This window comes from Myodes glareolus, chromosome 9 (genome assembly GCF_982192425.1).
Source record: "Myodes glareolus chromosome 9, mMyoGla1.1, whole genome shotgun sequence".
Lineage (NCBI taxonomy): Eukaryota > Metazoa > Chordata > Mammalia > Rodentia > Cricetidae > Myodes > Myodes glareolus.
In genome coordinates this window covers 44,996,890-45,019,116 of record NC_142034.1, presented here as the reverse complement: position 1 = coordinate 45,019,116, position 22,227 = coordinate 44,996,890, and the positions used below count along the sequence as shown (strand labels likewise).

Genomic DNA, 22,227 nt, shown 5'->3' with positions numbered 1-22,227 from the left:
AGGACGAGCAGGGATGAGAGTGGGCAGTTCTCCATTGCAGCATTGCCGATTCCTGCTGGGGCCTGACACATTTAGGGGGAATGTGCACTTAGCCCCTTTCCAATAGGAAAACCTCCAAAGACTCTGGGCTGCTAGAGCTGAGGAAGGTATCTAGGAGCTTGCCAAGGGCTAAAGCCACTTCCACACAGAGAAGAGATCCATTTGAGAGGCTAGGCAAAGAAAGAACTGATTGGGCTTTGCGCTGAATGTTGACCACCGGGCTGGAGTGTGAGGCAGGGCGAAGCTAGACTGGCTGTGTCCCGTGAGCTGGAGAAATCATTGCTGCTCTGCCCTGGTGGCCTGATCTGTTAACAAAAGAGCAGCTAGCTCAGCAGTTTCTGTGTGCTTCTGCCAGGCAGTGTTCTTCAAACCACTATTATATGTATTAACACGGCTCTGTAAAGAAGGTACTATAGTGTTTTTCATAGGAGGAAACAGGCTCAGAGAGCTGCTGTTCAGGCAATAAGTAAAACCAGGATTTGAACTGGAGTCGTTAGGTTATGGAGTCTGTGCTCAGGAATTTTCAACTAAGCATCCTGACTTTTCCAAATTGGAACCTATTTTTAAATTCTAGACTCTTGATGTGGTGACCTATGCCAGGCTGAAGCACTGGGTCCTTTTGGGTCATGGAGGGAAATCTGTCTCAAAATTAATCCCAGAGTAGCCAATCATGCTAAAAATTTACCGTTTTGTGAGTTCTGTCTCTAAGCTTTGAAGAGCCGGCGTCCTGTAGAGAAGCCCTATACTAGGGATGACATTAGAAAGCTTTTTCAGGCTTTTGATAAGCTTGGCTTCACTGAAATAAATATTCTTCCGCTGGGGAGGGGGCGTGGTACATGCCTGTAATCCCCTGCACTGGAGAAGCTGAGGCAGGTGGCTCGCCCAGAGTCCGAGGGCCGGTCTTGCCTTCTCTGGCGCTATGGAGCTAGGCATAGGCGGGTAAAAGCGAGGTTCAGATCGCTGGTCCAGCCCGGCTGATACCCGCTCGTAGGCTCAGCCTGCGCACTTGTGTGCGTCTACAGTGTCGCTCGCAATTGGCAGCGGTCGAGCGCCGTGGTCCCGCCCCTTCATGCTGGGGCTTCCTATTGGAGGAAGCTCACGAGTTCCCGCCCCTCAGCGACCTGGACAGCCGGAAGCGAGCATGGCGGCCGCGGGGGCAGCGGCCACGGACCTAGGTGCGGTGGGTTTCGGGTGGAAGGCGCGGCGGGAGGGTCTCGCGGGCGAAATGTGTGGGTGGAGAGCGAGAAGGCAGACCGGTCCCTGCAGCATGGGTTCGGGGGCGTGCCACGCGGGAGCGGCTCTCACGGGGATCCCGGCAGCCTCCGCTTCTCTGCGATTGCTGTGTGGCGGGCATCGCACCCTGGTTCCCGAGCCTCAGTTGACCCCCTGTGTCCTCAGAGGTGGTCCGGGGCAAGCGTGCCGCGCTGTTCTTCGCGGCGGTGGCCATCCTGCTGGGACTGCCGCTCTGGTGGAAGACCACGGAGACCTACCGGGCACCGTTGCCTTACTCCCAGATCAGTGGGCTGAATGCCTTGCAGGTGAGACTTGAATGAGGAGGACGGGGGTGGAGCGGGGACAGCCCACTGCAGGGTGCAGACGTCGCTAAAGGGCCCGATTCCCTCCCCTCAGCTCCGGCTCATGGTGCCAGTCACAGTTGTGTTTACTCGGGACTCTGTGCCCCTGGACGACCAGGAGAAGCTCCCGTTCACCGTTGTGCATGAGAGAGAGATCCCTCTGAAATGTGAGTTACCTTTAGAGAGGAAGTCAGGACTGTTTTTTCCATCTGAGCCAGACCTGAAATTCAGAGGTTGAATTCCATAGGAGGAGCGTGGGCGTGTCATAACTTACTTTAAAATGTTTTATTACATTTATTTACTCAGTGTGTGTGTGTGTGCCCGCCCAACTAAGCAGGGGACAGTTTATGGGAGTCATTTCTCCTTCCACCACATGGGCCCCTACGAATCCAACTCAAGTCATCAGGCTTGGTAACAAGTGCTACCTGTCCCTTTCCCTCCGGAAAAGATCCTTTTGAAATGAACAGTGTGTTTATTTAGGAAGGGGGAGCTAGCCTTAAGTTCAGTGTTGTTATGGTAATTTAATTCATAGGGTAAATTATGCTACCCCATCAGAAGCAGTCGATACCCCTCAGTGTGTAGAGAAAGCAGGATGTTCCTGAAAGGACACGTGAGTCTGAAGTCATACTGGATATGTATTCAGACCCTTGCCATTCTGAGCTCATACATTTATTGTTAGGCACTTTGTTAGATACCAAGAACTTGAGGATGAATAATAAATTGATAATGTTTTCAAGATGTTTATAGTCACATTGGGAGAAAGAAACGGGCAAAATGCCGTAAGGCTGAAGGTTTGGTTTAGTGGTAGGGGCACAGCAGATCCTGGATTCCATCCTCACCTGCTGGAGAGAAAAGAAAGGTGAAGAGGGTTTTGATGGATTGAACCCCACCTCCAGCATTTCTCTGTGACTCTGGCTGTCCTGGAACTTACTTTGTAGACCAGGCTGGCCTTGAACTCACAGAAATCCTCCTGCCTCTGCTGGAATTAGAGGCACATGCAACCACCGCCTAGCTGAGGATGTGATTTTTGGAACTGTACACACAGGGGTCAGATTAACGGGAAGAGTGGAAAACCTTCCAGGTAGGAGTACTATGAGCAGATAGGAAGGTAGCTGGTGTCAGTCACTGCCTGCCAGAAGCCAGACAGACAGCTGTACACATTTGTCTCGTGTAATTCTAGCCGAATGACTCTCTCTTTATAAATGAAGAAATCAAGATTTATAGGACTTATCTTGCTCCAAATCACAAAACTAGTAAGCATGAGCTGGGATTAGATCCAGGTCTACTAACGACACTCTTCCTATATGTCTCACGGAGGTGTGAGTGGTTGAGTTGGCTAATCTGGACAGTTTTGCCTTCTGAAATTCCAAGTAAAGCAACAGGAGTGGCTGGAAGTACAGGCTGAATATAGACCTCGAAGTACTAAGCGCACGTACCACCATGTGTGGCTGCAGGTTCATTTGTTAGGCGAAATTCTATTTTTTTTTTTTCCAAGACAGGGTTTCTCTGTATAGCGCTGGCTGTTCTGGAATTCACTTTGTAGACCAGGATGGCCTCAAACTCACTGAGATCTGTCTGCCTCTGTCTCCCAAGTGCTGGGATTAAAGGTATGCACCACCACCTAGACGGAATTCTTTTATGTTGTTGTTGTTGTTTTGTTTTGTTTTGTTTTTTGAGACAGGGTTTCTCTGTAGCTTTGGAGCCTGTCCTGGAACTTGCTCTTATAGACCAGGCTGACCTCGAACTCACAGGGACCCACCTGCCTTTGCCTCCTGAGGACTAGGATTAACAGCCTCCACCGCCTGGCCTAGGTGGACTTCTTTACAGGAGCCTACAAGATGGCTCAGTGGGAAAAGGTTCTGACCAAGTCCGGTGATCTGAGTTTGAGCCCCTGAACCCGCATGGTTTAGGTCAGAAGACAGCCTGCAGTTATCAGTTCTTATCTTTCATCCTGTGGGACACTGGGCCTAACCTGGGGTTGGTAGACTCTGAAGCAGGTGCCTCTACTTCAAAAATAGCTATTTTGCGTCTATATATGTGTGTTTGGCATGTACATGCTTGTATATATGTGAGCATGGATGTACTCTCATATATGTACAAATTTGGAAACTTAAAGCCAATGTCAGACATCTTCCTCTATGTTTCCACCTTTGTTTTTGAGGAAGTTGCTCACTAAACCTTGGATTATTTTAGAATTCCTAAATATCCAGGTATTGCTCAACAAACCTCTCCACATTGCCAGACCAGGTGCTTTTACCAATTTATCTTTTTCTTTCTTCTGGTTCACTTTATCTTTGTTTCTTGAGATAGTGTCTCTCTGTTTAGCCCCATTTCAGCCTGATTGGCTGGCCAGGGAGTCCCCAGGATCTGCTTGTCTCCGTTTACCAGTACTGAGGTTATAGACGTGTGCTCCACACCCGGCTTTTATGTGGAAACTGGGGGTGTGAGCTCAGGTCTTTATGCGTGTGTAGCACACTCTTTATGCCTGTGCAGACACTCTTTATATCTGTGTAGCACACTCTTTATCCACTGAATCATCTCTGCAGCCCTCTTCTGATTTTTTAAAAATTTATTTATTTTTTTTAATGTGCACTAGTGTTTTGCCTGCATATATGTTTGTGTGAGGGTGTCAGGTCCCCTGGAACTAGTGTTACAGGCAATTGTGAGCTGCCATGTGGGTGCTGGAAATTGAACCCGGGTCCTCTGATAGAACAGCATGTGCTCTTAACCACTGAGCCATCTCCAGCCCTAGTCTTCTGAATGTTTTAGGTTTTATTTTCCTTTCTTACCACATTGGTCAGGACCTTCACAAAGGAATGCTGAGTAACCCTGAATGGCAGAGGAGACAGCAGGCTTCCTTGTTTTATTACTAACTTACTGAATTGTACTTAGTGCTTTGGTTTTCATTAAAGTTGATTGACTAATTATCACATGGTTTCTCTCTTCCCCAATCAATATCCTGTACATTGAAATAAACTCCCCCAGTTTGGAGATTTCTGGCTGGAGGACCAGTGAATGTACAGGCAGAGACAAGAACTGGAGCAAGAGGGTGAAGAGAATGTCAGGTGTCTACTGTCATCTTTGCAGAAATGATTGGAGTGACTGTCACTATTTGGTACATGCTCTTTCTCTGAAGAGCCATCCTGGTGTCCTTAATGCTGGAGGTGCCCAGCTGGGCAGGTACATGAGGTCTAATGTCCTTCACGTGTTCTTCCTTCCAGACAAAATGAAAATCAAGTGCCGCTTCCAGAAGGCCTACCGGAGAGCTTTGGACCACGAGGAGGAGGCCTTGTCACTGGGCAGTGTACATGGTATAACAGTTTTGATGACTCACCCTTTTTTCTTCTGCTGTCCTGGGCTGGCTCATTTTATGTCAACTTGACACAAGATAGAGTCATCTGAAACGAGGGAACCTCAATTGAGAAAATGCCTCCATAAGCTACAACTCTAAGTCGGGTGGTGGTGGTGGTGCACGCCTTTAATCCCAGCACTCAGGAGGCAGAGGCAGGCGGATCTGTGTGAGTTCGAGGCCAGCCAATCTACAAAATGAGTTTTAGGATAGGCTCCAAAGCTACACGGAGAAACCCTGTCCTGAACCCTACCCCCACCCCCCCAAAAAAAAGAGAAAGAAGGACAACTGTAAGACATTTTCTCACTTAGTGATTGATGGGGAGGGCACAGCCCATTGTGGGTGATGCCAGCCCTGGGGTAGTGATCCTGCGTTAAGCAGGTTGAGTCAGCCCTGATGAGCAAGCCAGTAAGCAGCATTCCTCTGTAGTCTCTGCATCAGCTCCTGTCTCCAGGTTCCTGCCCCGTGTGAGTTCCTGCCCTGACTTCCCTCAGTGATGTGACCTGGAAATAGGAGCTGAACTAAACCTTTTCCTCCCACATTGCTTTGGTCATGGCGTTTGGTCACAGCAATAGTGACCCTAACTAGGACATCTTCCAAGTGTGATTTTCTGTGCTGTGTCTTAACTTCCACAGCTTCTCTGAGATGCCTTGGGCTGAAAGCTCAGGCCTGGCTGTGGCGTTCGTTGAGTGTAAGTGTGTGAGCGGTGGGGTAACTCAAGCACTCTGGGGTCCTGGGGAAGCTGTAATAATGTTGCTTTTGGTGTGTCACAACCGTTATCCACAGAGGCAGAAGCCATGTTAGCTGAGTCGGAGAAGCAAGCAGAGGGCTCCCTGGCTGTGTACGTGATCTCCGAACACTCCTCCCTTCTTCCCCAGGTGAGACCAGCTGATGGCTGTTCTGTCAGCTCATCCGCTCCCAGGCCACCTCCTGTAGGGGTGCTGCCTATACCCTGCATGTGCTACAGAAAGTTCCACGTTTACAGTAAGCACACAAGTGCGATTACTCACGTCGATTTGGGTTTTTGTTAAACCCGGGACGTGTGTGGTTAAAGTGCTAGTGATCATTTGGTTTTTTTGTCGACAGAATCTATGTAACCAGGGCTGGCCTCAGTTTGTAGCCAAGGATGGCCTTGAACTTCCTGTCCTGTTCCATCTAACTCCCAAATACTAGAATTACAGGTTTGGATCACTATACCTGTGTATGTAGTTCTAAGGCTTGAACCCAGGGCTTCCTGATACCTCCAGTCCAATTTCCCATTTATTACTTATTTTTCTTCCTTCCTTCCTTTCTTTCTTCCTGTATCTATGTATGTTTGTATGTATGTTTGTTTTTGGGTCTCTCTATGGTGCAGCTCTGACTATCCTGGCACTTGCTATGTAGACCAGGCTGGCCTAAACTCACAGAGCTTCACTTGCTTCTGCCTCCCTTCTAGGATTGAAGGCCTGCACCACCAACCCCTAGCCAATTTTATATATCTTTTTTTTTAATATTTATTTATTTATTATGTATACAATATTCTTTCTGTGTGTATGCCCACAGGCCAGAAGAGGGCACCAGACCCATTACAGATGGTTGTGAGCCACCATGTGGTTGCTGGGAATTGAACTCAGGACCTTTGGAAGAGCAGGCAATGCTCTTAACCTCTGAGCCATCTCTCCAGCCCCAATTTTATATATCTTAAAACATAGATATATGATACTATACATTCTGAATTTTGCTGCTTTGATTTTGTTCAGTATTTTAGAGGACCGTTTGTAATGGCATGTGTAGCTGAATCTGTATTCCACTGTATAAACAGTCTAATGTCTATCTTCTCGCTGGTGGATATCTGTGTTACTTCCAGCTCGTCCCTCTTTGTGTAATTCTGCATGCATACTTGCCACTGGCCCTGTGCCTTTTTCAGAGACCACACTTCCGTTTGTTTGTTGAATCTGCTCTTCTTGCTTAGTGTATCATCTCTTGGTTTCTACTTCACTGTTGTACCAGTCTCTAAAGATTTAAATGTTGACTGAACCTGTGTCTACTGGAAAAAAGAGTGGAACTATATGGGATTATGCATATAAGCCCAATGCTCAGGAATGCCAGGTTAATAAAGAAAACATGAAAGAAAAAAAAAGGCATGGTAGTACATGCCTGTAACTGGAGAGGTGGAGGCAGGAGGATCAGGAGTTCGAGTTCATCCTCAGTTGCATAGCTCAAGGCCAGCCTGGGTTACATGAGACCCTTTCTTAAAACACCGACAAAAAAAGGAGCTGGAGAAATGACTCAGTGTTAGGAGTGCTGGCTGCTCTCATAGAGGACCAGGGTTCAGTTCCCAGCACACACATGGTGGCTCTTCATTGTCTTAATTCCAATCCCAGGGGACTCCATGATCACCAGGCATGTGGTGCACACACACACACACACACACACATACATATACATATATATATATATATATATATATACATACACACACACACACACAAACACTCATATATGAAATAAAAAGAAATAAGCCTTTGTTTTTTTTTTAATTTTATTTTACACTATATGCATGGTTGTTTTGTGGAGGCATCAGATCCCCTGGAGCTGGAGTTACACATGGTTGTGAGCCAGCTACCGTGTGGTTGCGAGGAATGGAACTGGGCTCTCTGGAAGAGGAGCCAGTGTTCTTAACCTTTGAGCCACATCTTTAAAAACACAGCAAAACTAGCAAAAAAGAAAGAAAAAACTGTTCTCTACAGGTCTAGAGAGTGGTGCGGCCTTTTGACTGGTAGCACTAGGCCAATACCTTAAGGCTGGAGCCAGAGCTGGCATAATGGTTCATGCTTTGTAATTCCATCATTTGGAAAGCTGAGGCAGGAGACTCTCAAATTGCAGGCCAGCCTGGGTTATATAACAATAGACTTTATTCAAAAAGGTGAGTGGGACAGAAGAAAGTAGTTTTGCGCTTTCTTTACTGGGCCACCCACAGTCTTCTGTCCCTCTGTACCCTGCACAGGACATGATGAGCTATATTGGACCTGAGAGGACAGCAGTCGTACGGGGACTAATGCACCGGGAAGCCTTCAACATCATTGGCCGTCGCATCGTCCAAGTAGCCCAGGCCATGTCTCTGACGGAGGATGTGCTTGCTGCTGCTCTGGCCGACCACCTCCCCGAGGACAAGTGGAGCTCTGATAAGAGGAGGCCTCTCAAGTCCAGCCTGGGTAGGGCTCTGGACTTCGTTATAGAAAGGGAGAAGAAATAAGTCCGGTGGAACAGTGGGGAAATCTATGCAAGCTGCTTTTTCCTTTCTTTTCTGGTCTCCATTTTAAAAAATTTAGATTTATTTATTTTATGTATATGAGTGTTTTGTATGTATGCATGTATTTATGTGTTATGGTGTGAGTGCTTGGAGGTCAGAAGAGGGTGTCGGATCCTCTGGAACTGGAATTAAGATGGTTGTGAGCCACCGTATAGGCGCTAGGAATTGAACCTTGGTCCGCTGCAAGGGCAGCAGTTCTTTAAAGCCCTGAACCGTTTACCCAGTCTCTCTCCCTCTCTCTCTGTCCCACCCTCCCTCGGTCCCTCTCCTTCCCTTTCTCCTTCCTTTCTTTCTTTCTTTGATAGCTCTAGCTGTCCTGAAACTCTCTCTGAGGAGCAGGCTGGCCTCTAACTCACAGAAATCCTCCTGCCTCTGCATCTGCCTTTGGGTGCTGTGATTAAAGGCAGGAGCCACCATGTTTGACTTCTCCATCCCCCCCCCCCCCCTGCTGAAACAGGGTTTCTCTGTATAGCCTTGACTGTCCTGAAACTTCCTCTATAGACCAGGCTGGCTTAGAACTCACAGAGATCCTCCTGCCTCTGCCTCCCGAGTGCTGGGATTAAAGGTGTGTGCTACCATCACCCAACCTTTTTTTGTTTTTGGTTTTGGTTTTTTTTTAAAGCACTCAGTAGTGTTCCATATCTCACTTCTGTCCTCTCTGGTTCCTCCTGGCACCCTTCCCCATCCAGGTTCGATGGGGTAAAAGCTGCCTCTTTTTCCTTGATGTTCCTCTGAATTCCATGACTCCTCTTTCTACAGGCTATGAGATCACTTTTAGTTTACTCAACCCAGACCCCAAGTCCCATGACGTCCACTGGGACATCGAGGGGGCCGTCCAGCGCTATGTGCAGCCTTTCCTGAACGCCCTCAGTGCTGCTGGCAATTTCTCTGTGGACTCTCAGGTGAGACCGGGAGTGTGTTAAGGAATGTTTTTCAAAGCCTATACAGATTTAGTGTTTACGAGGGCTTCTGCTCTTCCGTCTCTTTAGTTTGCTGGCATAGCTATGTGCAGGGCGGTGTCATGTGAGCAGGTACAGGTGTGTCGCTTGTGGGGAGCGCTGTGTGTGCCCATTTTCTCTACCGTCCATTGATCCCTTGCAGGCAGGTTCCAGTGTTCGTCCTTCCTTGGTGTCCAGCTCAAGGAGTTCATCAGAGCAGCTTAACAAAGCGGCTCCCTCTGGAACCTACTCAGCAGTCACACCTAGATGTTAAAGCTATCAGCCCCTTAAGGAATTTATTTAAAAAAAAAAAAGCTTTCAAAATATGCGAACACTAACGATAAAGCCGTAAAGAATGCTGCTTGCTTTCTGTGTCACATCCTGTCCTTGTAGGGAAAATGTGGGAGACTGTTTATCAGGTCCTGCTCGGGGAGTGGCTGTCTCGGAAGAGCAGGCTTGATTGGCCCATGTGGACACTCAGTTATGCTTTTTCTTTGTTTCCCTTTTTGGGTGTTTGGTAAAGTATGTGGCTTTCTAAGTTTGAGTTCAGCTTGCTAACTTTCCCCCGATTTTATTATTTTCTTCCGTACACCTATTTTCTCGCACCCTGACTTTGTCTTGTATGTTTTCTCTTGTCCTGAATTTATCTTTACAAGGTACCTCAGCCCTTTCCGTAGAAAAGGTAGACTCTAAATCCGTGTGCAGGGGACAGAAAGAGCATGTCCTCTTTTGCTCCACAGATCCTTTACTATGCCATGTTGGGAGTGAACCCCCGCTTTGACCCAGCCTCATCGAGCTACTACTTGCCCATGCACAGCCTCCCCCATGTCATCAACCCAGTGGAGTCCCGGCTGGGTGAGTCCTTAAGGAGGCCTCTGCCAGGCCAGGAGGAGCACTGTAGGAGGAACACTGTAGGAGGGACGCTGTAGGAGGAGCACTGTAGGAGGAATACACTGTAGGAGGAGCGCTGTAGGAAGACCACACTGTAGGAGGGACATTGTAGGAGGGACACTGTAGGAGGGACATTGTAGGAGGAATACACTGTAGGAGGGACATTGTAGGAGGGACATTGTAGGAGGAATACACTGTAGGAGGGACACTGTAGGAGGAATACACTGTAGGAGGAATACACTGTAGGAGGGACACTGTAGGAGGGACACTGTAGGAGGGACACTGTAGGAGGAATACACTGTAGGAGGAATACACTGTAGGAGGGACACTGTAGGAGGAATACACTGTAGGAGGAATACACTGTAGGAGGGACACTGTAGGAGGAATACACTGTAGGAGGAATACACTGTAGGAGGGACACTGTAGGAGGAATACACTGTAGGAGGAATACACTGTAGGAGGGACACTGTAGGAGGGACACTGTAGGAGGGACACTGTAGGAGGGACACTGTAGGAGGGACACTGTAGGAGGAATACACTGTAGGAGGAATACACTGTAGGAGGAGCACTGTAGGAGGAGCACTGTAGGAGGAGTACTGTAGGAGGGACACTGTAGGAGGAATACACTGTAGGAGGAGCACTGTAGGAGGGACACTGTAGGAGGAATACACTGTAGGAGGAGCACTGTAGGAGGGACACTGTAGGAGGAATACACTGTAGGAGGAGCACTGTAGGAGGAATACACTGTAGGAGGAATACACTGTAGGAGGAGCACTGTAGGAGGGACACTGTAGGAGAAGCACTGTAGGAGGGACACTGTAGGAGGAGCACTGTAGGAGGAGCACTGTAGGAGGGACACTGTAGGAGGAGCACTGTAGGCATAGCATGGGGCTGGAGGTGGGGCATGTGTTTTCATGGTTTCTGAGTAGAGTTGGTCTTTTTGGACTGGGAAGGTTAATTCTCTCTCTCTCTCTCTCTCTCTCTCTCTCTCTCTCTCTCTCTCTCTCTCTTATCCTCTCATCCTCTCTCATCTTTCCCTTGGGTTGTTTGAGGCAGAGTTTCATGTAGCTCGGAAAGGTAGATGTCTTTGTTTTTTGTTGAGACAGGGTCTTATGTATCCTAGGCTGGCTTCATGCTTACTGTGTAGTCAAGAAAGCCTTGAACTCCTGATCCTCCTGCTTCCAGTTCCCTGGAAGTGCTGAGATCATAGGCTTTTGCCACCATAGCCAGCTTAAAAGCAAGCAAGCAAACAAACAAACAAAAAACACTATAATTTTTCTTCCCTCAGTTCTGGGGATTGAGCTCTGGGTCTTGTGCATACCAGGCACGTACGTACTCTACCACTAAGCTACAACTTCAGCCTTTGAAACCAGAATTCGGTTTTTCTTTTAATAATTTACTTATTTTTATTTTTATTTCATGTGCATTGGTGTTTTGCCTGAATGTATCTGTGTATGAGGGTGTTGGATCTCCTGGAACTGAAGTTACAAACAGTTGTGAGCTGCTATGTGGGTGCTGAGAAATTGAGCCCAGATCTTCTGGAAGAGCAGCCAGTGCTCTTAACAACTGAGACACTGCTCCAGCCCCTTGATTTTTCTTTTACCATTTATTCATGTGTTTTGTAGATGTTGAGAGGACTGTTGTGATATGCATGTGGAGGTCAGAGTACCACTTGTGAGAGTACATCTTCTCTTTCTCTTATGTAGGTCATGGGGTTTGGTTCAAGTCATTAGGTATGGTGGCAAGCACCCTTACCCAGTGGGCCATCTCATCAGCCCAAAACAGAATTCTTTTTTATTGATATTTATTGAGCTCTACATTTTTCTCTGCTCCCCTCCCTGCCTCTCCCCTGTCCACTTCAATCCTATCCCAAGGTCCCCATGCTCCCAATTTACTCAGGAGATCTTGTCTTTTTCTACTTTCTACTTCCTATGTAGATTAGATCTATGTAAGTCTCTCTTAGTGTCCGCATTGTTGTCTAAGTTCTCTGGGATTGTGGTTTGTAGGCTGGCTTTCTTTGCTTTATGTTTAAAAACCACCTATGAGTGAGTACATGTGATAATTGTCTTTCTGTGTCTGGGTTACCTCACTCAAAATAATGTTTTCTAGCTCCATCCATTTTCCTGCAAAATTCAAGCTGTCATTATTTTTTTCTGCTGTGTAGTACTCCATTGTGTAAATGTATAACATTTTTCTTATCCATTCTTCAATCGAGGGGCATTTAGGTTGTTTCTAGGTTCTGGCTATGACAAACAATGCTGCTATGAACATAGTTGAGCACATGTCCTTGTGGCACGATTGAGCAGCCTTTGGATATATACCCCAAAATGGTATTACTGGGTCTTGAGGAAGGTTGTTTCCTAATTTTCTGAGAAATCGCCACACTGACATCCAAAGGGGTTGTACCAGCTTGCATTCCCACCAGCAATGCAGAAGCCAAAACAGAATTTGAATGGATAGTGTACTCGTCGAATTAGGGGAACCTTGAAGCTAGGATTATAATCTATGGTCTTGCAGGAAGGAGCCTGGGGAGTGGTGAAGAACTGTCATACAGGCAGGTCAGAGTCAATGTAGTGTTAGGGATGGACCAAGGGTTTCAAGAAGGGTGGCACATGTGACCTCTGCAAACTCTCCCTTCCTTCACTACTTCATCCATTCCGCAACATTCGCCAAAGGATGCTTTGTAGCCACATGAGCACAGAGACAGAAAGGCTGTATGGCAAAGGGAACGGGCCTAGACAAAGAAGAGTCAGAGCATAGAAACTGAGGGGGCGTGGAGTAGGTGAGGAAACTGAAATGTGAGTGGGTGACCAGAGAGGAGGCCAGTACGGCTGGCCGGCAAGCACCAGCCCATCAAACGCTGTGGTGAGCAGTGTGAGCTTAGCTGCTGTGAAGGTCTTGTAGGGACAGCAGAGAGAGCTAACTTGACGGGGTCAGCCTGACACCAATTACAGAGCTGAAGCCTCTTTGCAGTGTCCAAGAGGGCTACCGTGGACAGTGGACGGTGGGCTCTCAAAGGGCAGAAAACCAGGGACATTAAGGGGTCAAGGACTCTGTCCCATCCGTGTAGAGTAGAGGGTGTCCTCGTGAGTGTCATTTGGGGGAACTGAGTCCTACCACCCAAGGAGAGACTGAACCTGGAACTATGATCCAGGGCGCATGTTTTGGTGTCCTAACTCCTCTGTTTGTACCACAGGATCCAGCGCTGCCTCCCTGTACCCTGTGCTCAACTTTTTACTCTATGTGCCTGAGCTCGCCCACTCGCCTCTGTACATTCAGGACAAGGATGGGGCTCCAGTGGCCACCAATGCCTTCCACAGTCCTCGCTGGGGTGGCATTATGGTAATAGTGACCGTATTCAGGCCCCAGAGTCCACATTTATTTCCAAGAAATGTCCGTCAGCTTGTCTCTGGGGGAGTGGGTGGGCCTTTCTAGTCCCTGTGGGGAGGAGCATGCCCCAACGAGCTGACAGGGCTGTGCTCGTACCCTTCCTCTTCCAGCCCAGCTGGTTCTTACTTTTGTTTTGTCAGTGCTTTTTGTACTTAGCAGTTTGCACTAGAGACTAGTCTGTGTCCATCTTAGCTATTGGCTTCCCTAGGGGTGTCTTGCAGTGGTGGGACTCTCCTCTCCTTTATCCTCTGGTCCATGGGTAGGAATGCTAAAACAGATAACTTTTTAATTTCATAGGACTTTCAAGGGGTCAATTAGAGTAATGTATACTCAAAATTTAAAAAGGGGGGGATTTGTTGTGCTCCTGGGACTTATAGCCTGTGGATACCAAAAGCCATATCTTCCTTTTCTTTCATGGCCTTTGAATACTGGGCAGAAATGTGCATGGTCCTGTGTGGTATTAAGATAGCTGCATTTCCCATTTTCAGATATACAATGTTGATCCCCAAATCTATAATGCCTCGGATCTGCCAGTGAGAGTCGAGGTGAACATGGTACAAGTGATGGAGGTGTTCCTGGCTCAGCTGAGGTAAGGCCCTGCATGGTCCCTTTGGGGCTGTGCCCATGGACCATGTGGCTTAGGGCAGAAACTATGGGAATCTTAGCATTGGCACCCTTACCCACAGGAACTTTGGTCTCCTGGTACCTTTTCCACAGGCTTCTCTTTGGGATTGCTCAGCCCCAGGTGCCTCCAAAATGCCTGCTTTCAAGACCAAAGAGTGAAGGACTCATGACCTGGGAACTGGACCAATTACTCTGGGCTCGGTCAGTAGAGAACTTGGCCACAGCCACCACCACCCTCACCTCCCTGGCCCAACTTCTGGGCAAGATCAGCAACATTGTCATCAAGGATGATGTGGCATCTGAGGTAAATGGGCCATGGCCCCTGTGAGCATGCTATCATCCATAAATAAATACCTCAGGCTTCCTCTAGAAGCCATGCTCCCCAGTGGGAGTCTAGATGGGAACAAATGAGCGTTTCAAGCTGACCCTCAGAAAATAAACAACAGCCCTTTTTAACTAACTTTGATATCGCTTGGGTGGACCCCAGGAGACTTCCCTGGGAGACAGGTACTGAAAGGCCAGCACCCTTCCCCCGCCCCGTGTATGCCTAGGACGTATTGGTAATTCTAGCCTCTCACCTTCCCAGGTATACAGGGCTGTGGCTGCAGTCCAGAAGGCTGCGGAGGAGCTAGCCCTTGGGCACCTGTCGTCTGCTTTTGTGGCCAGCCAGGAGGCTGTGACATCTTCTGAGCGTGCTTTTTTTGATCCCTCGCTCCTCCACCTCTTGTATTTCCCTGATGACCAGAAATTTGCTATCTATATCCCACTTTTCCTGCCTATGGCTGTCCCCATCCTCCTGTCTCTGGTCAAGATCTTTCTGGAAACTCACAAGTCCTGGAAAAAATCTGAGAAGAAAGATTGAGCCTGGTCATGTGACAGCGGAAGCCCTTCTGTTTTTCCAAGCTGGGCGTGTTGGGCTGAGAGGCCAAAGTGAGGGCTGATGGTTTGTCTTCATTCTTCTGTTGGCTCTCCACCAACCAAAGGATAACCCTCCATGGTGAACTCCCCTTCCCTTCCCTTCCTGTTCTGCTGGCTCTGGCCCTCCATCTTACCTAGGAGCCTTGCAGGACACATTCTCTGGATCTCCATATCTGGCGTGAATGTAATGGCCTTTGCCTGCCTGCCCCTGTTCTTCCAGCCTGTCAGCACAGCATAGTTCCGCACTGAGAGGTGGATTTGGGGGAAATCCTTGGGTCGAATATAGCCCTCCTTTCCACTTCTGAGAACTTTTCCCTCCTTCCACTCCTTCCTGACTCACGGTGTCACCCATTGGGTGCAGCCTAGCCTGGTCTAGGAGGCAGCAGCTTAGGACCTGGTTCTGCCTTGTGGCTAAGGTTCCCCTATACCCTTTAAGAGGCAGTGTGGTACATGAGGAAACATGACTTGGAATCCAGCAGGCCTGAACCAGACCCCTGCTGCACTTATGGACTGGAGAGCCTTGGATAAGCTGCTCTTCTCATTGAACCTCAGGTTTTTATCTGTCGGAAAGCCCTGATGACGTCACTCTTAGAAGGGCATTGGATTAGATGTGATAAGCTTGTAAAAGTGTTCTGTATGTTCGGCTCTTTAAAAATACATATTAGGCTGTTAATAAACATTGGTTGAATATGAGTTGATACAATGTATCATAACTTTCACTTATGTGTGAGAAGCAGTCTGATCTCTGAGATCCTCCATGTCACATCTGGCCATGTGTCTGCCTTCCTGCCTCATTGTCCCCATGTAGAGTCTGGGGATTGCTAGACATCTGGGCTGTGGTGTCTGCATGTTGCAAGATGCTCAAACCTGTAAATATCTGCTTCTCCTTTTTAGCTGGAATTTTAGTGGGGAATAGCTTGAACTATTGACAGCTCATATTATCAGTTCAACAAAGGAGAATACTGGGTACTGGCTCCAGGGGAGCACTGCGCTAGCGCTGGGGTGTTACAAAGAACAGAGTATTATATATATGGAGTATCGCTGCTTTCATAGAGCTGACCTTTGAGGAGCAAATAATTTTGCCTGATGCATTAAAAGAAAAAAAAAAGGTCGGTGGTTTCCTGGAAATTGAGAGGAAGTACTTTAGAACTGGGTGGGTGTGGGAGGTTGAGACTTGAGCTGGAATCAGGACAATCTATCAGTGAAAGACCTTGAGGCCAGAACCCAGAGAAAAAGAGGAGAGGTATTCAATATACCTTACATTGTCTAAAAGAACCGAGAAGTTCAAGAGGTCCTGGCTCTTACCGCTGCAGATGTCCGACGGTGGGCGGGGCATGTGTGACGCGCCCACTATGGGCGTGGCCAAGGCGGGACGGCACCTGGGGCCCGGCCGGGGGTGGGGCGGCGGACGCTCCCCCTTCCCCTGGCTCCAGCCAGCGCAGGCAGCGGCGGCGGTGGCAGCAGGCGAGGATCCGGGAGGCCCCGCGAGGCCATGAAGGTGAAGAAGGGCGGTGGCGGGACCGGGCTGGGGGCGGAGCCCGCTCCAGGAGCTTCAAACCGGAGTGTGGAACCTACGCGGGAGCCTCGGGTGGATTCCGAGTCCGGGTCCGAGTCGGAGCCAGAGCCAGGCCCGGGGCCCAGGCTGGGGCCGCTGCAGGGCAAACAGACCATCGGGCCGGACGACGTGCTGGGGCTGCAGCGGATTACAGGCGGTGAGCACCAGCAAGGGAGCGCCACCCGCGGGCTGGAAGGAGAGCGCGGGAGGGGACCCACGAGGCTCAGAGTCTGGCCCCCGCTCTCATCCCTCCCCCATGCAGTGCCCCTCCTGTGTCCCCTTATTCTCCCACTGTCTCCAAGCCTGAGATTTCTATGTTCTTTTCCTTGGTCTCTTGCTGCGCCCCTCCTCACTCCTTGCTTTTCAAGGGGCCCACCCCTTTTCCCATGGTGGAGGTAGGGCAGCAGCTGCTTCTGTAACCCTTTCCCCTATGGAGTCTTCGGGACCCTTTGAGGCTGGTCACACAGAGGAGTGTGCCTGACTTGCAATCTGTCTTCAGCACCCACGCTGCTAGGTGGAAGCGAGGAAGACCCTCTGGCTCCCTGGCTATTATTACCCTCACCCTGCTTCCCCGATTAGGGCTAGGGCAATACTCTTTCCAGGAACGTTACTGATCAGGGTGTTTCAATATGTTGACTGTAGGCTGTGTCATGAAAGCAAGTGTGTGAGCCGCAAGCCTGTAGTGACTGGTGCTTGTTTTTTTGTTTTATTAACCAGGACTCTCTCATCAAGGGAAGTCTAGTTTCCACTGGAGCTGTTTCCAGGCTGTGCTGCCTGGATTAGAGTCCCAGTTTTGCCTCTTAATTGGTTGTGTGACCTTGGGAATATAATTTCACTTCCAGGAGTGTATTTTTTCATCTGTAAAATGGGAACAATGTTACCTCCCTCAAGGTTATTGTGAAGTTGGACAATACTTGGATGCTATGCATGCTATGTCAATAGGGCTCTTTTATCAGCAGTACTGGAGGCCACACAGGTTCAGAGCAGCTGCCTGCAGGCAGGCAAGTGAACATTGGGGCAAAGGCAGGCGTCACTACAGATGGTGAACAAGGACTAGAGAGTCTTTTGGCAGAAGGTTGGCTGAACGAGAGAACAGCACATTGCCCTGGAATGGGTGGGTCACCAGCAACCTGCCCTGGCTCCCTTTGTGAGGCTGCAGTCCCTTTCTGTGGGATGGACCGGGTGCTAGAGCAGACCTGAACCCTGGAGCTGCGGGAGCAGCAGAGCTGAGGTTTCCCAGACAGCTGTGGAGGGGACCAGGATGGCAGGCCTGAGCTTGTGCATCTGGGTCCCTAGGGGCCTCCCTCCTCCGTTCAGAGCTAGGCAGCAGCATTCTTGGCTAGACCTCCAGAGCTTTGCTCCCTTGGCCAAGCAGGCATCAGCGGAGGGAGGGGCCTGGACCAGCCTGGTATTGAAGCCAGTGGGCTGCATTTTGTAACAGCTGCTGGTACACCCAGAGCCCTCTGGGTGGAGGGCAGGATCACCTGCCTCACTCCTGGATAACTGAAGGCTCATTTTGCAGCCAAAGAAGCCTCCAGGTGAAGTCACAGCAAGCGTCTCCTAGTCTGGAGGGAAGTCATAGCCTGTAGAGGGTGAGAAAGGGCAGGGGCCTCCTGAAAGCCCTTTTTTTGGTGGGACTTGGAAACAGGGTTCCAGGCCTCTCCACCTTGCCTGCTGTCTTCTGACCCTAATCACAGAGGTCTGGAGTTTGTTCTTCCTGGATTATCAGGCCCTGAATCCAGCTTAGGAAGCTATTTGTGGCCACAGCAAGAGAGCAATTGGGTTCTGAGCCATTACTCTGGCCTGACCTTGGGTCTTAGGCCTCATTATTGGCAGAGGGGAGGGAGTGGCTGTGGTGTCCTGAGCCCTAGGCAGCCACTGACCCTCACTCTCTGTAAGGGCAGAGGGGCTGACAGATTGGGTTTGCAGTGTAAGAGACTGAGGTCTGGGTGTGAGCTGTTCCCAGTGAGAGGAGAGGCTCCTGAGCTGGGCACAGGGTAAGAAGGGAGGCTTTTCCTGGGACTTGGGCAAGTGGGATGCTGCTTCCAGTCTGGCCCCTCGTCCCTTTGCCCTGCAGTGTCTTTCTATAGCTTTGTGTAAGACCTTACTGAGCTAGGGTAAACAGGTCAGGCAGGGCTGAGGACCCTGCCAGGCTCCAAGGTGCTAGAGGGCTATTAGGAGGGCTTCCTGGAGGAAGCTGCCCCAATCTTGGGGAGGAGACAGACCTAGGGAAGAGAGAACGACTTTGTATTCACTTCCTCTTCTAACTACAGAGGAATAGGAGGTGGCCCAGGGGCCTAGAGGGTGACTTCCGGGCCTCTGTGGGTCAGTGGGGAGGATGTGGTACTTTGAAGGTTGGCAGGACCCAGAGCCTCCCTGGTTTTTCTGCCCCATCTTATTTCTTGCCAGAGCCTCCTCTAGGACTTGCAGTTGCTGCTGTAAGAACAGTAAATTGCATGAAGTAAGCATCGCCTAGGGAGTTCATGGCCAGCATCTGCTGCATAGTAGGTTTGAGGTTAGCCTAGACTACATGAGACCCTGCCATAAAATCAGCAACAACAAAACAGTAGTTAGGGTCAGACCGTGAACTCCCTAGGCGATGCTTAGCTCTCCTGGTTCCCCCTGAGCCCAGGACTCCTTGCCTCATCCACACCCTGCCACACCATACTCTTGTCTGGCTTGGCCTGTGCTCATCTGAGAACCAGAGAGCACTTTATCCCTGAGGTGGCTTGGGGCCAAGACTGGAAAGATGACCTCTAAGGGTTCCCTCTGCTAAGACTTCCTCCCATAGGGATATCAGCAGAGGATCTGTTGAGCAAAGTCGGCCTCTTCTCCCCTAGTAGCCTGGGCTCCAGTTTGAGTCAGCAGAGCTCCCATAAGCTGCTTAAGGGACCTGGGCTCCGTAAGCTGCTTACAGAGGGAGGAGGGGCCTGGGCAAGAGAACAGGGAAGGGTACCAACTTGCCCCCAAAACAACCCATGCAAGGTGAAGTCCCCTCAAGATCAGTCTTGCCTGATACATCTATATGTCATGCCACAGGGTGTGTAGTGGGCGTGGGGCACACTTCAAGGAAGAACTGCAACAGCCGTCCCTGAGGAGCAGAGCCACATGCTCCCTTTGCAATGAGGTCCCCCCTCATGCTGGGAGCTTCCACTAGACAGGAGGCCTAGTTGTCCAAAGGATGCATGCATGCCAGTTTGGCAGAGTGGAGGTTCAAATAAGGGTCCCTCAAATAGAGGGTAAGAGGGACCATATGGTGGAGGTGACCTCCCTTGCCTGATCCTGTGAAGTCTCTAGGATGTGGCTGTTAAACCCTGGCTTTGTCCTCAGAACAGAATTCTGTCCCCTGCAGGGTGGGGACTTCTCCCAGACAGGGTCACGGTTTTCTTTCTGGAGGGCAGTGGCCAGAGGGATCAGAACAAGCCTTAGGGTCCCACAGAAACTGAATTGACAGTGGATGTTTGGGGTCCCTGTTTGCTCAGCTGCCTGTCTCCCCTAGACTACCTGTGCTCCCCTGAGGAAAATATCTACAAGATTGACTTCGTCAGGTTCAAGATCCGAGACATGGACTCAGGCACAGTCCTCTTTGAAATCAAGAAGCCCCCAGTCTCAGGTTAGTGGGCTGACAGGAAGAGGTGGGCGAACAGTGGAGTGGGCTCCCTAGGTTCCTCAAGCCACAAGAGGGTCAGAGCAGAATCCAGGCTTAGACCCCAACATACTCAGGTGTCTGTAGGCAGATAGCCCTCCTCTTTTTTTGCCACTGTCTCAGGGTGGACATCTTGGGAGCACAGTCCCGGTTCATACAGGCCGTCCTGCCCCCTGCTGGCATCCCTGGAAACTGCCCCAAAGACCTCCATAATCCTATGCACATTCTGTGACTCTGGGAGCCTCTGAAAATTGGTGACTTGTTGCCCGAGGGCCCTCTAGGTGCTACCATTCAACAAAAGTGTACCAAAATGTTCTGGAAAGTTTGGAAAAGTTCACACAGAGGCCTGTGCGGGAGGGTGGAGGAAGCAAGGGTTCCAGCCTGAAGCCCACTGAGCCCAGCTGGGGTACATTGCAGAACGGTTGCCCATCAACCGGCGGGACCTGGACCCCAATGCAGGGCGCTTTGTTCGCTACCAGTTCACACCTGCCTTCCTCCGCCTAAGGCAGGTGGGAGCCACGTGAGTCACTGGGCTGGGATGAGGGCTGGGGGCGAGTGCGAGGGTGGGAACAGCCCTTCCAGAGCCTCTCACTGGTGGTCTCCCTGGAGCCTGGTCCCTTGACTGGCTGGCTGGCATGGAGGCCACTCTCAGCCCTGCCCCCTTCTCTTAACTCAGGGTGGAGTTCACGGTGGGAGACAAGCCGGTCAACAACTTCCGCATGATTGAAAGGCACTACTTCCGCAACCAGCTTCTCAAAAGCTTTGACTTCCACTTTGGCTTCTGCATCCCCAGCAGCAAGAATACCTGTGAACACATCTATGACTTCCCGCCTCTCTCTGAGGAGCTAAGTGAGTGGGGATGGGGGCGGGATGGGAGGGTGGTACCTGTACAGCTGACCCCCTCTAAGCCATCTTGGGTACCACTCCCACACCACCAGGAGGCAAACAGGCTCAGAGAGACTGAGAAACCCTCTGAAGTGCTTCATCTGGCCCTTCCTTTCCCCATCCTGGTCCTGAAGTCTTTATAGTAGCATGGCGCAGGTTCCTGACCTTTTGCCCTGGCTGGGCCTCTCTTGCAGTCAGCGAAATGATTCGTCACCCATATGAGACACAGTCTGACAGCTTCTACTTCGTGGATGACCGGCTGGTGATGCACAATAAAGCAGACTATTCCTACAGTGGGGCACCCTGACCCCCACGCTGCCCCTGCCTGGGAGGCTCTGGCCTAGACCCCGTGCTGGGAGCTCTCCAACATCATCTCAACTTGGGGGTGGCTCCCGCGGCTCTGGACCCTGAGTCAGTTTTGAGAGGAAGGGTGCCCAGCACCCCTAGGCCAAGCCTCTGAAGCTCATGGGGCTTGTCACATAGGGCAGTTGGGGAGGCTGTTGGCCCCAATGTTCAGGAAGGCCTCCTGGAAACAGAGGCTTCTGAACACCTCACTTGGTCCACTGGGCCTGAGTTTCAAAATAGTGTTCCCTTCTCGAGGCTGTGACTAGATCAGGTTAGGGAACCACTCCCTGTCCCCTGCCCACCACCTCTAGGCTATTTATAGTTGTCAGTACACTGGCGAAGATCCACAGTGGGTACCCTGGTCTCAGCCCTGGCCTCCTCCATCAGTGGCCAAGACAATGCCCCAGGTGTGAGGGGGACGGGCCCTGATTTCAGCCTGTGGTAGGACCTGGACAAACTGTACATAGTTTTCAATAAACCTCCTTTTCTGTTCTTGGGTATGGTCAGCCTGTGTGTCTGTAGGGAAAGGCAGGGATGGAGGGCATTGGTGTTAGTCACTCCTTATCATGACAAAAGTACATAGCAAATCAACTTTAAAAAGGCAAGATTTACTTCAATTCAGAGCTTTCAGTTCATAACACATGGCTCCACAGAGCATCATGATAGAGAAGGGGTCCAGGGACAGAACTGTTCACCCAGTGGCAGAAGCAGAGAGCGAGCGAGAGGAAGGTGCTAGGAACAAGATACACCTTGCAAAGACTGGCTCTGTCTCCCCAGCCAG

At 50.0% G+C, this 22,227-nt stretch overlaps 2 protein-coding genes across 2 annotated transcripts; both read left to right on the top strand.

Moving 5' to 3' along the window:
• The first annotated feature begins 1,068 nt into the window (after positions 1–1,068).
• Pigs (phosphatidylinositol glycan anchor biosynthesis class S) lies at positions 1,069–15,708 on the top strand. The gene is made up of 12 exons (XM_085695433.2): positions 1,069–1,214; positions 1,438–1,577; positions 1,669–1,780; positions 4,835–4,924; positions 5,749–5,840; positions 7,949–8,156; positions 9,014–9,156; positions 9,933–10,047; positions 13,280–13,425; positions 13,962–14,062; positions 14,191–14,401; positions 14,684–15,708. Exons 1-12 carry the CDS (start codon positions 1,109–1,111, stop codon positions 14,957–14,959), a joined length of 1,740 nt encoding a protein of 579 aa, XP_085551559.2. The 5' UTR covers positions 1,069–1,108; the 3' UTR covers positions 14,960–15,708.
• A 730-nt stretch (positions 15,709–16,438) lies between these two features.
• Positions 16,439–21,938, top strand: Unc119 (unc-119 lipid binding chaperone). Its single transcript, XM_085695438.2, has 5 exons — positions 16,439–16,727; positions 20,070–20,183; positions 20,634–20,736; positions 20,893–21,065; positions 21,296–21,938. The coding sequence occupies exons 1-5, from the start codon at positions 16,508–16,510 to the stop codon at positions 21,406–21,408; spliced, it is 723 nt and encodes a 240-aa protein (XP_085551564.1). The 5' UTR covers positions 16,439–16,507; the 3' UTR covers positions 21,409–21,938.
• The last annotated feature ends 289 nt before the right edge of the window (positions 21,939–22,227 follow it).